This window comes from Python bivittatus, unplaced genomic scaffold (genome assembly GCF_059951505.1).
Source record: "Python bivittatus isolate LINGU-HERP-01145 unplaced genomic scaffold, Pbiv_v1 ctg000580_np1212, whole genome shotgun sequence".
In the NCBI taxonomy this organism is placed as follows: domain Eukaryota; kingdom Metazoa; phylum Chordata; class Lepidosauria; order Squamata; family Pythonidae; genus Python; species Python bivittatus.
The window spans coordinates 25,157,117-25,175,616 of record NW_028277087.1 but is presented as its reverse complement, the minus strand read 5'-3'; the positions used below and the strand labels follow the sequence as shown (position 1 = coordinate 25,175,616).

At 43.2% G+C, this 18,500-nt stretch overlaps 1 protein-coding gene across 1 annotated transcript in view; it reads left to right on the top strand.

Moving 5' to 3' along the window:
* Positions 1–1,464: 1,464 nt before the first annotated feature.
* KIF26A (kinesin family member 26A) overlaps positions 1,465–18,500 on the top strand; it is a 171,138-nt gene continuing 154,102 nt past the window's right edge. Inside the window, exons 1-2 of the mRNA XM_088149779.1 lie at positions 1,465–2,390; positions 2,555–2,821. Of these exons, the coding sequence (XP_088005905.1) occupies positions 2,373–2,390; positions 2,555–2,821 (285 nt within the window). The 5' untranslated portion in view covers positions 1,465–2,372. The remainder of the gene's footprint in view (positions 2,391–2,554; positions 2,822–18,500) is intronic.

Below are 18,500 nucleotides of genomic sequence, written 5' to 3'. Positions count from 1 at the left end.
GAACTAAGTGTGAAAGAAGTACTTTTTTCTTGTCTCTTTTACACCTTTTGCCAATTAATTTCACTAGCTGACTCTGAATGCTGGTGTTGAAGGAAAGAAATCTCTTCATCTTGCACAATTTTCAAAACTAGACAGTTACCTAAAGCCCTTCAATCCATTCATTGCTTGGATACCTGCTGGACCCCCTCTCTCCAATCATTTCTGCCCAATTCTGGAGGATTGGCACACCCAGGTCCCATCAGTGAAGCAATGCCATCTTGCGGGCTGAGAAAGGCCAGAATGGCCATACTTTCTGGGGCTATTTGGAATACTATTCCCCCAGAAAGCCTTTATAGCCCCCACCCTGTTTTCCTTTAAGAAAACACTGAAGACCTGGTTTTTGCAACAGGCTTTAGGACAACCCTGCTACTATACATTGTTTGTACTGCTGTTGCCCATATGGCTAATTTTTAATTTGCTTATTCTTAGCTATGTTATCTTGTTTTAAATAATTCTTTTATCTTTGTATACTGCCTAAAGTTGCTTTGGCAATTGATGTGGCTAACAAATTGATTAAATATTAATAAAGCTTTTTTGTTCACTGAAATTTCCCTTTAGTTTTTAGATAAGAAGTTTACTTATATCTTATATGCAGGTTGGAAAATGGTCAATGACTGGACTTTGTTTCTGGAGCTGAATGACTTAGAAAAGAATGAGCATAGATGAAGCTGAAGTAATTGGCAGTGTGTGTGGGGGGGCATATTAGGATCAAGGAGTGATTAGGAGCCTCTAGCTTCCAGGTAGCTATGTGTTCTCTGTGCACTTACCTGGGACTGCTCTTTTCTCCATACTGCTCCATTACCTAATGCAAAGCTCCCCCATGTTTTTTAAAGCTCCTTCTCCAGAGCCATGGAGTGATTGAAGACAGGGCTTTGAAGGGCGATGGGGCATCACTTGAGTCTTCTGTAAACTGGACTGAGAGGCCTCATGGGTTAGATTAGGTCTGTGAACTGGAGATCCACCATACCCAACTCATACCATGACAGATGAATGTTTCACCTAGTCTGTTTCAGTAACTAGGGATCAAAACGGTACTAAGAGGAATTAGAAGTGAGCCCTTCATTTTTCTACAGCAGTTGTTCCAACCTAATTTCATTCAATCCCCATCAGCTTCCAGCAAGACGGCTTTAAACTCCAACATATCCGAAAGTCAGCAGGTTGGGAAGGTTGATTTGGAGCAGCAACCAATCTTTACTGAAGGTCCCTTTGGCAAAGGAGTTGTGATGAAGGAATCTCGTGGCACAATCACTCAAGATCCCTACTGGTACTATAAAGACTGCTCCCTCTTCCATCCTTTTACATTTGGAGGTAGATTTGGCTCGCAATCTCAAGCTGTTTACCTTTATTTAAGGTTCATTTAAGCTATGTCTTTTTCTAAATCCTCATTAAGAGAGAGAAATATTTTTGAGCCTCCCCTTAGTTTTTATTTGGGTATTCAAAGGTGGTGCTTCACAGCCACTAGACACTTCAGCAGATTGGATTAAAAAGTGGTTCAGGTGATGACAAGGCCAAGAAATCATTTGATAAGTAACACTGCTTAGGATAATTACTTGAGAGCTAATTACTTGCAAATCAGAAAGGCAGGCTCAGATTTTGGAGGAAGAAGGTGATTTGTTTTAAATCTAACACAAAGGTATAAATCCCACTATGGTCAATGGGACAAGGGTGTCATCCTGTGATAAATTTACATAATGCAAAGATCCCCAGAATTTTTTCAAAAGCAGCATAATTCATAACATCCCTAGACATTCTCTCCCCTTCTCCTTTTTCCCATTTTGACTTTAAAAGCAGAACTAGGCCCAAAACGCAGCCTAAACAGCCAGCCCTGTACGAACCTCAGCCCAGATCCGCGCGCGTTCAGAATCCCCGAGGGAAAACACCGCAGCTGCTGGCGGGTTTCCTCCCCTCCCCGCATTTCCACGTGCTCTCGCTCGGCCTCCTTTCCGCGCTGGGATGGGCGGAGAATGGCGAGCAAGTCTCTCCTCCCCTCTCGCCATCTCCTCCCCGTCAGCTCTGCCCGGGACTTCTCTCTTTTTAACTTTGTAACCTAAACTTTTTCTGCTCTGCAACCTGGGAGGCAGCATCATGTAGCAGCCGGAGCCGGAGCGGACCGAGTTTCGCCTCTACTTTTCTTCGTGCAGACGCAGCAGTGGCGCTTACTCGGGAGCTTCCTGCGTCCCGTGGACTGCTCGGTTCACGATGGGCTCGCTGGATAGATCAGAGCCGGGAGGCTTCTCTACGCCGGCGCTGTTATAGTTGCTGCCAGCTCCGGGTCTGCTTGGCTGGAGTCCGGAGACCGCTGTCCGTTTCTGGAGCAGGGGCCGGGATCTGACATGCCACCGGTGCTGGGGGTGAGTGGGACGCGGCTAGAGCCCCAGGAGGGATTGCTGGCAGCAAGCCTGCCTACATCGCGATGCGCTCGGCGCTTCACGAAGGGGGAAGTTTCCTCTCTCTCTCGCCTTCCCCCGATTGTCCAAAAGCGCTAAATCTTGGCTCCTCCGTTTGTGTCTTCCAGGTAACCGAAGGCGGCTCTCGGCGCGAAATAACGCCGCTCTCCCTGGAGTTCCCCCAGCGGAAAAGGCCCCTCCAGCCAGCGGTCCCTGAAGACCGATGCGGCAGTCGTCCCGCTCCGGAGGGAGCCGGAGCCGCCTCGGCGGGCGAGCTGGGCCACTTCGAGGGAGCCGCGAAAGGGGAATGGTGCAGAAGCTGCCAAGCCAAGCTGGCCGAACTCAGGAGGCAAGCGGCGAAGCTCGCCTCAGGCTACAGCTCCCTGGCCCCGCCGGTAGGTCTTCCCCTGGCCTGGGGGGCGGGTGACGGGGGGTTCCGGAGCGGCGAGGCGGCCGTTCGCGGCGCTTTTAGATACCAAGCACTCCGACGTTTTGCACGACTGGGGCCCAGGGCGCTGCAGGGAGGGGGGATTATATCCCTGGAACTGCGTGGGATTATGTCACAGATGTACCTGTGCTCGCCTCCTAGTCTTCTGTCCCTTAACGCTGCGCCACGTTGGGAGCCGTGGTGGGGCTCCAAGGCAGAGCCCGCTGCAGCCTGGGGAACCACTCCGTCCACTGCGTGCCTTCCTGTACGTGTACTGCGCGGTTTCTCTCCATGTTGCACTTGGGGCATTACACTGCTGATTGCACTGGGAAGCCAGACCTTTACAATAGGTGCTTGCACAATGCATCGTAGTTTGCTTTGTGAGCTGAAAAACGTGTAACTCTGCACAACTGAAGGAAACGTGCATTCTGTTGCTCCCTTTGGGATTTCCATTCTCACTGCAGCAGTTCAAGAATTTGAGAACGCCGTGCTCTGTTTTTACGTCTTTGTGTTCCTAAACTCCCGAGTACATCTCCCTGTCCAGTGCAGAGGGTTGTCTCACCTCCTGGCCCCAAGGAGTAACCACCCATATCAATATCTGTAGCCATGGCTGGGGCAGAGCTGCTATTATATTACAGCCAATATTCTTTGCACGGGCCTTCATGATTCTCATATTACTTAGGCCCAATGTTATGCAGACCTTTAGAAACTGCTTTTTCTCTCTGAACGGGAAACTAATCATTTTGTAGCACTCAGTATCTTCAGAACATTGTCAGGGCGGCTCTGTGCTTTTGCTGTGCATAACTTTGAATATTGCCAATGTTCCTTTTTACACTTTTGATGCTGCAGGGGAACTGACTGCATCATGTAATCGTGGTAGAAATAGCCATGAATATACCCTTATCCTTGATGCAGTGTTAGTTATGCAGTGCTAGGAACCTAACAATGGAATTGGTTCTCCCAGGCTCTGGAGGAGCATTATCCAACTGTAGGTATGTCAGTCGTGCACTGCAATTGATGCATATGTCTGCATGTGATGAATTCTCATCCTTAGAAGGTAACTTATTTATCTTAACTAGGAAAATACTAATCATTTAATAAGTATTTGGAAAGATGGTTTGTATATCTGCTTTATTTCTGATGTACGCTTTTTGTAGCTCTTCACTGAGCCTTTACTTACTTGATTTATATCCTGCTGTCACGTGTGCAACTCAAGGCAGCATACAGAAAGCTCCCTCCTCCTGTTTCCCCACAACAACACCCCTATGAAGTGGGTTGGGCTGACAGAGTCACTGGCTCAAAGTCATTTAGCCAGCTTCCATGCCTGAGGAAGGACTAGAACTCATAGCCTCATGGTTCCTAGTCCAACTCCTAACCCACTATGTTAGGTCCCCACATACAACTGCGACTTTATCTCAGAGGAAGATGATTTCTAGATCACCATTTCAGAATCAAAGATTTCTGCAAAAGAATTCATTTTCTCTCTAAGTGAATCAAGAGATTTCTGGTAGGGCTACAACTTGGTCCTAAGGAACAATGAGCTGCTGTTAAAAACCTCAAGAAATTGATGCTTGGCTTAGCAGACTGTATTTACCTTTAACAAGGCTCTTTGGGGATCTGTTAGAGACGGAGGGCAGATTTTGCCCTGTGCTCTTACTCTCCAGATGTAGTGCTTAGTTTGACCCTAGGAATTACTAACTTCAGTATTTAATTATTGGCTGGACTGAACGACACACTTAACCCTAGGTTAACGTGTCTGCATTCACATGATTCACTATATCCAAGAATATATTATGATTTAATGGGCTAACCTGGTTTGCACAAAATATGGAGATAGTGACTGAACCACAATTTTAGCCTATTCTACTTCGTTGTGCAAACTCGGCCATATAGAGATGACTGGAGAGAAGAGCTTTGGGTGGTCCTATTGAGGCCTGGGTTAAACTTGCCATTTATGACTCACCTCTTGAAAACCAAATTTGGTCATATTTGCCAAATCCTTTGCTGTTTGGCTTTTGGCTGTACTAAAATATGTTATGGGATGGGATGTTGAGAAACTGGATTAATATTTTTCAGATTTAGATGTTACATTTAGTTAGGGACTAAGCTGATATTTGAACTCAGGACCTGGCAAATGGAAGCCTAATCTGCATAAAGCAGCTAATAGCTGATTGTGTGGGTGTTTGTGTGTCTGTGCACATATTTCTGTTTCCAGTGATTGCTAATAAAAGTACAAAAGCTTAGTGAAGTAATGTGAAGAAATTCAGGCTTCTGGATATACAGAACTGAAGTGCATTGACCACTTGATCCTATACAGCAGTGTTGTCCAAACTTGGCCACTTTAAGATGAGTGTACTTCAACTCCCAGAATTCCCTAGCCAGCCATGCTGGCTGGGGAATTCTGGGAGTTGAAGTCCACTCATCTTAAAGTGGCCAAGTTTGGACAACACTGCTATACAGATTTAATTGGAAATAAGTTTTCTTAAATATGAGAGGGTGTTTCTCCCAAGAGCCAGCTGGCGTAATGTGTGAAAGCATCAGACTAGAATAGCAGAGGTGCTGGTTCAGATTGCCAAGTGAAGTTGGATTTAGACCAGTCACAGGTCCCAATGTAATTGGCCCCACTGTGTTGTGGAGTCATCCTTGGGAAAAGAGCAGAATGTAAATGTCTTGGATAAACATGGCACAGCATGGAGGCTGCTTCTGCAGGAGTCATTCCAGTGCTGCTGATGGGATAGCCCAGAAGTGGAGGTCCTGTGGAGGAGACAGATGTGTCTGTTTTACTTGTCAGTGTTACTTCCTCCAGGCATGCAAGTATGAAAAAGTAGCCACATTGAAAATCCATCCAGGACCACAAGGATGGAGAAGCTGAGGTCATCCAGGTTTTGAGGTACAGTTCTCTTTATCCTTGAACACCTGTCATGTGACTGATGGCATCTGGATGAGATAACATCTGGATACCACCAGCATTCATGGCAATTGTAAGGTGCAGGCAAGTTATGTCATGTGATGTCATTGTGGCTTGTCCAGGTGCCCATGCCAGTATTCTTTTGAATATTGCCTTGATTGTATGGGAAGATGCTACAATGCTTTGCATGCCATAGGGCTAATGTTCAATCAGCTCTAAGTTGGTAGTAGAATGGGGTGGTCCATTGAATGGCTTTACTTCAAATTGAAAAAAAACACTGTTTTTGATGACTTCTTGGAAAATAATCAGGGAAGCGTTCCAGAGGAGGTTCTGTATCTGCATTCTGAAGTGGTACCATCTATCCACTTCTAAATTCTCTCATATCTTGTCATCGTTGAATGCACTTGTATGCAGCCTCTTTCTCACTAGTGTCAGACATGCAGCCAACTGGAAAGTGCAACCAGATAATAGGTGTGTAAAGCTATAATGATCCCACTTCTTCCATATTTACTAGAGGTACAGAAGTTTGATAGGAACTCCTCTGTAATGAGATATCTGTCTTTCCAGCTCCTTCCAAGTTCCATTGTCACCTCAGAAAAGGTGTTGCTTCTTATGGAGACCAACCTGACAACTATATCAGTTGCTGCTTACAACAAAGCCTCATTAACTCATCCCCACTTCAAAAGTTTTATGTGGGAAGTAAAAATCTTTGTGATAACCGGGATGCCTTCTGTCTTTTATTATTTGTTTATGATTTTTTTTTCCTGTTGCCTGAAACCAACCAGACTCTAGGTGGCTTACAGAGCTTGCCGAATAAAAACATAATACAAAATCAGATCAAGAATTAATTGAAATAGCAGTTCCAGTTCATTGCTTGAATAAATTAACACTAAAGGTTAAAGATTAAGTTTATGGAATATGGCACCATCAGGTACAGTTAATCCCCAAGGGGCCTTTGGGAACACCATGTCTTCACCTACTTCTGGAAGGCCATGGGGGTGGGGGCCATCTGTGCTTCAGGGGAAGCTGTTCCATAGGAGGGAGTTGTTACAGAGAACACCTGCCATTGGCCCCCCTCACATGGGTACCTTCTGGTAGAGGGAGATCCTTAAGTAGGCAGTTTTCCAGGTAGGATGGGTAGAAACTACTGGAGGAAGCCCAGAGATGGAGAGGGCTTCATATGTAGCAATCAGCACCTTGAATTGCACTTGGGAACCTATTGGTAACCAGTGCAGCTCATGCATCAGGGGTGTAACATGTTAGTGTTGCTGACTGCTAAGTACACACGTCACTGTGTTCTGGGCTAGCTGAATTTTCCAAGTGGTCTTCAAGGGCAATCCTGCGTAGAATGAATTACTGTAATCTAATTAAGAGATGACAAGGGCATGAGTGACATTCAGTGCATCCTGTTCCAGATAAACAGCTGAAGCGGTGCAAAGCCCTTCTGGCCATGATCTCCACCCGCTGTTTGTGCAGGCGCTGTGAGTGTCGGAGGACTCCCAGGTTGTTATAGTACTCTTGCTAGGGGAACACAATCCTTTCAAGAGCCACAGATGGTACAGTCAGCCTCTGAATCAACAGTTCTTCTGCCTTGTTTGGGTTGAGCCTGAACTTGCTTTTCCCTGTCAAGATCCTGACTGCCTCCAGACACTGGGTCATGATTTCCACCTCATCTCCCAATAGGGCTGGGGTGGAGACATATCACTGATGATACTTCACCCAGAACTGGTAGATGACCTTTCCCACTGGTTTTGTGTAGATGCTGAATGGGATAGGGGGAATGGCCAAATCTTTTAAAGGCAAGTGGTTTATGTAAACAAATGTCTACCAAATTGCAACTTTTTGTGGTGTGTATTTAACCATTTGGTGAACAGGTTGTCTGGAACTCTGCATGTTCAGATGTAAGGCATTTATCTGATAAAGTTGAAGGGAGCTATGTCCCTGCTCCTAGCCCAATGTTACATCTCTAGGCTAGCCCTACGCTATGAAAAGTGCACATGGAGTATGTCACCTGCAAGACAATCCCTCTCTAGATACATCTACATACTCTAGATACAAACCTTTCTCTACTCTCCAATTAATAGGTGTTCATCCAAAATTAATGTTACTAATATTGAATATGATCCAGATAATGTCAAATATATGTTGTCCCTATCACTTTCTTTCTTCATTAACTAAATCAATTTCTGTATGCTTCTCATTCAGAAGGTTTTAATGGGGAGTTAGATTTTTGCTGATTCCACCAGGCTGGAGCAAATTATGGCATGTATGTCATGATGTAAATGACATATATTTGTACCAGATGCAGCAACGGAAGTACAGGTAGTCCCAGGGTTACAGACGACCCATAGTTAAGAATGGAGCAAAATTAGAGTTAAATACACCGTGATTCAAGTTAAATATACAGTGGTTTGAGTTAATTACACAATGCTACTTATACAGTATTATACAATAATGCTGTTCTGGATTACATACAAATTCGACTTAAAGACAGATCTTGGGAATGGAACTCGTTTTTAAACTGGGGACTACCTGTACTAAATTGCATCTTTTATGCAATGATATGATGCACGTGGTCATTTTGACATCATTGTATGTTAGAGATGCTATATCTAGCATCAAAATCCTCAGTGCCTTCTGAGTGACTTAGGTTATCCTTCTCTAACCTAGCACCCTTCAGATGCATTAGGCCACCAATAGTATTGTCTGGGGATTCTGGGCTTCCCAACACATTAAGAAGGCATCAGATTGGGGCAGGCAGGCTTGTGTCATAGTCAGTGGCAACTTAATGCATACTGCATTCTGTAAATAAGCATTGTTCTGGAGCTGGGTACATGTTGGGACATGAACCAGCCAGTAATCAGATTATCTTCAATTTTTCTTTATAATAGGGTGAAAGAGAGATGAAAATGTCTTGTTGTTTATTTACAAGTCATTTATAAAACGTATGAGAAATGTTGGAGTTTTTTTTGTCTTAATAATAATAATAATTTTGGGTTGGAAGTAATGTATTGTTTTCCAAACAATGCTTATCTGGCGACTTGCAAGAATAAGAGGGGAGAGAAAGGAGGTCCTGCAGAGGAAGCCACTCCTCCTCCATTGACCTTCAAGAGTTCCTTTATGAACAACTGAAATTCCCATAGAATCTAAATATAAGTTGCCTTTAGGGGCGGCTTTGCTAAAATGATGTCAGACTGTAGAGATCAAATTGTCATGTTTCAGAGTCTGATGAAAAGCCTGTTGAGAGTGGGGATGTGGAGCGGGGAAATGGGAAGTCTTTTTATGCTGGTTTGTTTGGATCAGTCCTTTTTTGTTCCTTTTATGTGAAATGAAAAAAAAAATCAACGGCAGGATTGTTAGACTTCCCGTTGTCCGGTTAGTAGTGAATGGAAGGTTAATTTCCCATTGTTCGCTTGTAGAGTATAATGACTTGCAAGGAACACATAATCGTGCTTAAATGATCCTTGCTCTGGACAGGGGGTGGGGGTGGCTGGTTGTGGCTTTTAGTTCATTGCAGGTTGTGGGCCTTTTCTATAAACAAGGCTTTGTCAAAGGTAGTAAAGATAATAGTGAAGAGTTTGCAAGCCAGTGGTTCTTATTTCGGGGATCAGGGGAGGAAGCCCTCCCCTCCGGCCTGTTTGTGCGGTCTTATTGGTGCCAATTTCTGAGGAACCCCCTGTGATAAGTTCTTGATGATGGGGAAATTAGACCCACCCCCCTCCCACCTTCTTCCTTCCTTTCAAGGGTATGCTAAGAAAAGTAATAACTTAATTGCTGTCAGAGCAGCCTTGGAAGAACCTTACTGGATCGGCTTAATTCTCAGTACTTACTTCTGAGTAGTCCCAAAACATTTCCAGAAATGCAAAAGGGGCCCTGTTTGGCTCGGACCAGAAGACTTCCTTGCTCAGCATCCTGTTTCTTAGAGAGGCTCACCAGAGGCTTGGAAGTCCTTTCCCACTCCTGTGGTTATTCCCAGAGCCCTGAAAGGCAGCTGACTCACCTTTTTAAAACAGGGGTGGGCAGAGTTTTGTTGATGAGAGGCTGCACATAATAGGGGTGCCATGCATTTTTTACTGATAGAGTTTTTACTGATTTTATTTTTGGTTTGGGGGTTTCTGTGGTTTTTACTGTTTTGTGTGCTGCCACGGATTGTTATTACAATATGGGCGGCTATATAAATCTTTTAAAATGAAATAAATAAATGTTGGGAAGGTTCAGGACAGCATTAGGTTAGGTGAGGTAGAAAGTTGGTGGGCATTTGGTGGGTTATAAGGTCAGAATCAGGCTTTGCTGCACCCCCCCCCCATTTTTCTTCCTTTCCCCTCCTTTAAACAACTTTATGCATACATTGAGTGGCCATTTCCCCCCTCCAAACTACAGGAAATTGCCTTGCCAATTTTCAGCAGTTATGGTTAAGGGAACATTTCAGGAGCACCTGTAAACCACAATGTGTTGGCCTTGCCAACTCAGATGGTATTGTGATATAGCAGCCAGATCTCCCAGGGGCTAGATAAAGCAAAACTAAAAACACAACCGAAACCCAGAAATTGCCCATCTCTGCTTTATAAATAGAAGTATTAACTATTATTTCTTTTTTTTTTCTACAGTAACTGTAGGGGAGTCATTTGGGAAGGTTTAAACAATAATTTTTTCCTTATTGTGATCCTGATATGGATCGATCTCCTTGCACCTGCAATTTATATTGACAAAATGTGATTGAATGAAACAGATGGATCTCTGGTAATATTAAAGAAAACATACCAGGGGATGGGTGGGTAGTAAAATATAGCAGAGTGATAGTGGATGGAAGTGGGGGATGGAAAAAAATCAGTTATTAAATACATATGTTATGCACTGTTTCACAATAGCCTGCAAAGTAGACTTGTTCCATTCCATTTTTATACATTTGCAATAATGCTAAGAAGCATCAAGATTGCCAATACTGTTTCTTTTGCTCCTAACAGCAGTTTAACATGCAGAAACCTGGGCTGTGCTCCAAGTGTGTAGTCTTTTTTGTATTGGGAAGCGGTCATTGTGGTCTAAGAGTGGAAAGCATTAACATCTGAATATTCAGAATACCGTATGGGTCAATGTGTTGATCTTCCACAGATGCAGGAATTAAGCATTTCTTATGTAACTTGGCGGAATAGTTCTAGCCATTTTTCCTCACTTCTAACTTCAGTAGGATTTACGTTTTAGTCAGTGTGTTTAAAATTACAGTAATTTTCTGTTTGTTTGCTGAAAAAAGCCCCAAATATTGGGAGCAGCAGGGTGTCCTCTCAAGTTAGCCCATATGGCAGAAGTGGGCAATTTCGGATGTTGTTTTTGCTTTATTCAGCCCCAGAATGGGAGGCATGGCTGGTGACATCACAAGACCATCGGAGTGGGCAAGGTCAGCGTTTGGGACTATGGATGGGGTAACAATCCCCCAGACAGATGTGGTGTGCAGTTTGGGGGTCCTCCTGGATTTGCAGCTCCTGCTGAAAGAACAGGTGGCAGCTGTGGCCAGGGGGCCTTTGCACAAATTTTATTTATTTTTTTTATTAATCAAATTTATATGCCACCCATCTCACTGTATAAGTGATTCTAGGTGACTTACAAATAAAAAAACGATAAAACATGATACAAGTCTTTACAAAAATATACAAAGTTAAAAGAGAGAGTGTCTTCAAACCACCAACCACAGATCCATCTTGTGTGCCAATTGTGCCCATTCCTGGACTGGGATGCCTTGCTCACATCACTCATGCCTTAGTCACCTCCCGTTTGGAGTATTGCTATGTGCTCTACTTGGGCTGCCCTTGAAGACCATCTGGAAGCTGCAGCTGGTCCAGAAAGCATTGGTATGTGCAGTTTTGGGTGTCCCCTGGTTCACCCAAGTAACATCACTGCTGCATGATCTGCACTGGCTCCCAGTTGCTTTCCAGGTGCAATTCAAGGTGCTGGTTATCAGCTTTAAAGCCCTCCATGACACAGGGCCAGGTTATTTGTGGGACTGCCTCTCCCTGAGGGTATCTGCCTATCCTATTAGGTTAGATAGGGTGGGTGCACTCCAGGTCCCCTCCCTTAAATGTTGCCACCTGATGGGACCTCAGAAGACATCACTGAGATATCTTCACAGTGGCTGCCCCAGCCTTTTGGAATAGCCTCCAACCTGAGATCCGAGGGAACCCTACCCTTTTAGCCTTCTGGAAGGCCATGAAGTTCTGGCTTGTAGCATTGGGCTAGGATGGGCATTGAGCTAGGAAGCTGTTTGGTTTGGTGCCGGGGGTGGGGGAAAGGCACTTCTGTTTCTATCCCTGTCGTGAGCCGCCTAGAATCATTATATGAGATAGGCAGCCATATAAGTCCTAGAAAAAAAAATTGGGAAAGGGGTGAAAGAGTCTGGTGAACATTGTGCCCCTGCCTCTACTCAAGGAATGCCATGGAGTCTACATGTGGGCTGCAGGTTCCCTGCTGCAAAAGATTGGAGTTTATTTTCCTCTTCAGTTGATTTCACAAGATGGGAGAGGGAGGAAGGGAGGGAGGGAGGGAGGAAGGGAGGGAGGGAGGGAGGAAGGAAGGAAGGAAGGAAGGAAGGAAGGAAGGAAGGAAGGAAGGAAGGAAGGAGCAGAAGTACCTTTTCACACTAACCTGAGAAAAACTGTCAGCAGAAAAAACCAGGATGGTCCTTTGGGCCCTGCTCTAGCTCTCTGGAAAACATAGTGAGGTTACTTTAGTCTATATATTCAAAATCTTATGTCCTTTGCCATTATAATTAGCTCTTTCTTCGCAGCTTCATCAGGGTCTTTCCACCTGGTTCTGATTGATGATAGGTGCTTGGGTAATGGAAGGGGTGAGTGCCAGAAGCTTTCCTTATTACTGATGAAAGAAGGAAATTGTCTTCCCAGAGTCAGAAATGATGCTTCTGTATTCAAGCTTAGAATGATATGAAAATGGAAAGATGGTTCGCTGGCCTGAAATCATTCTGTGAAAGCGATGTTTCATGAGGACCAGCAGGCACACAAGTCCTTGTGAAACTTGCAGTTGTTTTACCTTTTGTGGGTTTCAAACACATAATTGAATATTCATGAAACTTTTGTCATCTGTCTTCTTCTTAATTTTCTCACACTCTGGCATGATGAGGACTGGAGTTACACAAATAAAGAGTTGGTGTGGCTGGCTCCCAGTGACTGATAAAGCAATAAAGGTTGAATACCTGTCTACATCCTGGGGACACAACTTCTTTTAGGCTGAAGCCCACTTTGTCCTTTGAATAGAATGTTGGGGGATGCATTACAAAAGGGGGCAGGGCCACATAAAAATATTTTAGAAATAGGGAATGGAAATTTAATTAAATGTTAATAGGATGACTTTTAAGTAATTTAACTTTTAAGTAATTTAACTTTTAAGTAATTTTAACTTTTAAATTTAAATTAAATTTTAAGTAATTTAATTTAAGTAATTTAACTTTTAAGTTAAATTTTAGCTCAAAACATGCATACTTTTTATAGTAATCCCCATTCCTTTACAACTCAGTTGATTCTAGGTTTAAAATAAATGAAGTATGTGAACAAACCAAAGCAAAATCCATTTCTCCTGACCTCGTGTCCCCCCAGATGTGTCAGCCTAGAACTCTCATCCTTTCCAGCCAGCAGGATTAATCTCCTTGCTGAACAAAACAAAAAACATATTTTCTTTCTCTGACAAAGACTTTATTCACAATAGGTGTAGCACAGAAAGCTTTTTTAAAAGGTTATTTTTTTTTCTGACGTACAGAACTCTGCATATTCCATCATGCTATGGTTTCAATATACAGATAGAAATTATTATTTAGGATAGGACCTTGAACATCTTAGTATTTATTATTATTTGTTGCACAGTCAGCCAGATGTTTAGACTGGATTTGGCATTTTTATCCACCTATTGAGTCCTTCCCAAGGACTTGGGATAAGCAGGTGTTGTTGTTTGATGGTATTAAAGGTATCATCACAGGATGTAAGCTGTTCCAGGTAAAGCTGCCTTTTGCAATTGACTGGTGGTGATTTTGTCAATGCCGATGGTGTTCAAGTGGTACTCCAGATGTTTTGGGATTACACCCAAGGCACCTATTACTATTGGTACTATCTCTGCTTTCTTTTGCCACAGGTGTTCTATTTCTATTTGCAGGTCTTTATATTTTGTGATTTTTTCCAGTTCTTTCTCTTCTATTCTGCTGTCTCCAGGTACTGCATGTCCACTATCCAGACTTTTTTGTCTGTCTTATCAACAGTTGTTAAGTCTGGGGTGCTGTGTGGCAGGTGCTTGTCTGTTTGAATTCTAAAGTCCCAGGGCACTTTAGCTTCTTCATTTTCTGTTACTTTGTCTGTTTTGTGGTCCCACAGTTCTTGCTTGCAGGCAAATGGTATTTCTGGCAGATATTCCAATGCACCATGGTTGTTACTTTGTCATGCCCTTGTTTGTAGTCTGTCTGTGCAATCTTGCAGCAGCGAACTAAGTGGTCCCCCTTCAGCTTCTTTGCAGAGGTGACATTTGTTGTCTGTTGCTGTCTTCTCAATTCTGGCTTTATATACATTTGTTCTTAAGGCTTGGTCTGGTGCAGCCAGAATGAGTCCCTCTGCCTCTTTCTTCAACTTTCCTGCTCTTAACCATTGTCAGGTCTTGTTGTTATCTGCTTTGCCTGCTAGTTTGTTTGTGTACTGGCCATGTGATACTTTGTCTTGCCATATCTCTTTTCTATTCTTCATCTGGTCTTTCTTATAGGCCAGTTTGGTTTCTTTGGTATTCAGTAAACCTTCATGGTGTACTAGCTTCACCTTCTTCACTGTCCTTCAGATATTCTTCCAATGCCCTTTCTTCTTCTTCAACTGTCTGGTGTACTTGCAGCATTCCACGCCCACCTATGCTCCTTGGTAAGTAGAGTCTGTGAACGTCGCTGAGTGGATGAAGGGCATGATTCATTCTCATTATTTTTCTGGTCTTCCTATCCAGGGCTTCTAGTTCTGCTTGAGTCCAGTCCACTATTCTAGCTGTGTATCTAATGACTGTATAGCCTTGATGTCTGGTATGCAGACATTTTTAGAAGTGCAAATGCAAAAGTGTATGGGTGGTCCAATTCTATGACAACCCGCCTCCACATATAATTAGAATGCTTATACAGAAATATGGAGGCAGTAATGATTACAATTTCACATACAGTAAGCTATTTGGTTCCTCCAGGTCATAGACCCCATCCAGGAACTGGCTTCTGGTGCCCGTGGCCATATTATGGGTTGCAGTGCTTATCATATCCTTAAGGACACAATGGAATTTGGCATTGTGTTTTGACTTCCTGCCAGCTGCCATGAATAATTGGAATGGGATTATACCCCAGCATCCACAACACATGTTTTGCATACAGGAAGTCCCAGATTTAATCTCCGACATTTGTAGGTAGAACTGGAAAACCTTGGGTTGTGCAGTGAATCAGTGCAGGTAACACTGAATTAAAAAGACCAATGGTTTGACCATGGCTGGGCTCATGCACCATTCTAAAGCCTAAGCCAAGTTAAGAAAGAATATTTCCTGTGCTCACATAATGTGTGCCGTAACGTGTAAACCATATAACTGGTTCAGACAACATGCTTTGATATTGGCTGGGTTTCCGCAAGATGCTGAACCACGGTTACTTAATGGAACAGTACTTGAGGATGGATGTTAGAGGACAGAGGTAGGATTGAGATGTGTCTTCTGGGGCAAAATTTCATTGACATACGATGTCATTTCATTGACATTGCTGATGCCATTCAGAGACATAATCAACTTGAAACAAGGTAAGCACCTACATGCTAATGTTTATCAAATTAAGCAAGTCCTTGGACCTAGTAGGGCAGGATTAATGCTGTCTCTGCACAGCTTGGCCTGATGTGAATGGTGGTTTTCCCAGATCCAAAAGAAATAAGCCAACGAGCAAAAAGACATACTTAACAATTTTACAGTGCTTCTACTGTAGGCAAGCCTAAGGAGAATTTGGCGTTGTCAGAAGGATCATAAATGGGATTGGTGCTTTCCCTAAGCAAGCTGTGTTGGATGAATGAGTTTTGCACTGAGGGTTGGTGGTGGGGGGAGTGTTTCACAGAGACAGGTGAAGTGGTATCATTATGCAGCATTGACCCCTGGGGCCTGGATATACTTCTCTCTCCCCCCCCCCCCCCCCCAAAATCAGGGATCCAGACTGGAGGAGGGAGAAGACTGCAATTTATCTAGGCCTCCCAGGCTGGCGGCGGAGGGTAATTACCGTTGTTCTTTTCCTTTCCCCAACTAATTTCTCCAGCACCCTGGCTTATTAGAGGGAAGGGAAGGAAACACACAAAGGAGTTCAAAAGTCCTGAGGGATAGAGGGGGAGGGGAAACGTGCAAGAGCATCTGCTCCTGACATCTGAGGTTACTTTGAACCTGTTGAAATACGTGGTAGCGGCTTTATTGTTCCTGCCAAGTGTTCAGCTATGGCGATTCAGACTTCTCAGACATGTTAATAGCACAGCTGCAGGAGGGAATACTCACCCTGTGTGACTTCAGATGATTCTTTCACACTGGTTTGGCTCCCTCTTCCCATGGAAAATTTAGACATAGGATAATTTCTCCTTCATTCCTGGGCTTGTCCATGCATTGCTTTTCTTTTAGTGCCGTGTGGTTCTTCTTGTGCTGTATGTTTGAAGTAGATATGTTTGTGGAGGAAAAGGTTTATCAGGGGCTACTAATAATGATGGCCTGGTATAGGGAAACACTATTTTCAGCAGCAGCCTTCCATAAATGCCAGTTGTTAGGGCATAAGCATGTTGTTGCCAGATGTTCTGCCTCTAATCTTTCTGAAAAAAAAAATCTTTTTGGGAGGAAGTAGCCCTAAAATAAAAAACAGTTTAAAAATAACAAAATCTGTGGGAATATAAGCAGGGGCAATAATGGTATGTGTGTGTCAAAAAGTCAAGATGGTGGCCATAACGGAATGATAGAGGCCCTGCCTCTTTTTTACACACGTTGCACATTAAAAAAAAGTGGGGCTTTGGTCACAAGGTTGTAGTCACCATCTTGACTTTTAAAATCCTCCCTATGGTTGCCCCTGGGTACATGTCAGTAAAGCAGCACTAAAATAACCAAAGAAAACTATACATGATCTCAAGTAGCAGATAACACAGATCACAATAATTCACCATGTAAAGCAACTGTGTCAAACATAGAATTCCAGATGGAAAGATCTTTGCCTTTACTAGAAAGACTTTAAGGTAGGTGTCAGAAGAGACACTTTGAGCAGGACATCCCATTAAAAAAGTGCTAAGAGACCATTTACTGCCTTCCTGTATATTGTATCTTGCTTTAGAAGAGCAGTCAGTGGAGGATCTCTGTTGATAAGCTCATTACATGCGCAGTATACATAGGAGGAGAAGATCATTCATGATATGGGCTCAGCAGATTAGGGTGAGCACTTCAAATTGGGTTGAGTCTTCAAATGGTTTGGGAGCCAATGAAGACAACAGACAATGGATATGGTATTCTTGTAACCTGAAGTCCCTTTTGCTTTACCATTGTTTTTTGAACCTTTACATGAGAAGATTGTATTGTTCAGGGTTAAGAGTATTGGACTCTGATGTATGATAAAAAGCCAGAGAGCCTTGATCTTTTTCAGACAGAGTTTTATACCTTCCAGGAGGGAATATGATGGATGATTTGGGAGTTAATAATAATGTGCTGTTTCTTTGAGACTGAAGGAACTAATTGTTTGCAATTAGTTTACTCTTGTAAACTATAATCTCAAATAGGAATGGACAATCTGGTTTTCTCCAAATGTTTTGGACTAAAATTCCCATAATCTCAGCTATTAGGTAGGCTGGGTGGAATGTATTGATGGAGTTCAAGACTTCTGCTGAGATGCCAGTTTGCTTATGTTTGATCTCCACACAACATGTTGCTGGATTACTGTCTGACATGCATCTTTTCCACCTGTTATGCTTGGAATGCTAGAGAAACTCATTTACAGGAGACATATTCCTGGCATGTTCTTTCCATTCTCAACTTTTCATAGGGCTTTCTATGGCTCTTGACCAGTGCTTTATTGAGATGATACAAGTCACAGTGGGGTCCACAACTGTACCTTCTGGTGGCCTGCTTTACACTGCAATCTTGTTCTGTCAATACAACTTATTTATACTGCTTCTCCATCCCCGTGGTACTGGGCCCTCTCACTGAGTAGTCTGCTTGCCTGTTCTTTACCTGGACAGACCCTCACAGCAGTAGGCCTGCCCTGTTCCAAATTATTAATTTTTTTTTTTATGAATGGAAAGATAGCATGCTGCAAAGCAACCCCCAGCCTAAAGCATAATCTGTATTTCTAACAATACTAGAAATGGCTGTTGGAACATTCAGGAAATTGCGATTAAAAACGTTTGGGAGGCACCAGATTGTGGAAGGATGTAATAGAGGGTGCTGGAGATATAAACCAAAAAGGCAGTGTTTTCTGCTGATGCAAGGCTCCTTTTAGGATATTGCCTGCTACAGAACTAGCAGGTCCCATATGAAGGAAAGTCTAATTTTTCCTTCAGGGTTTGTGGTCATTAATGCATTATTTATTTAGAGTATTTTAACCACTTTTTAGCTTATTCTTTTCCAACCCTTTTTCTTCCTAAAACATTGTTTTTTAAAAGTATTTTTTGTAAGTTTTCCTTCTTTGAATGTTGGCCAGTTTGGAAAGGAATAGTTCTTTAATATCAGGTTGCCTATCACCACT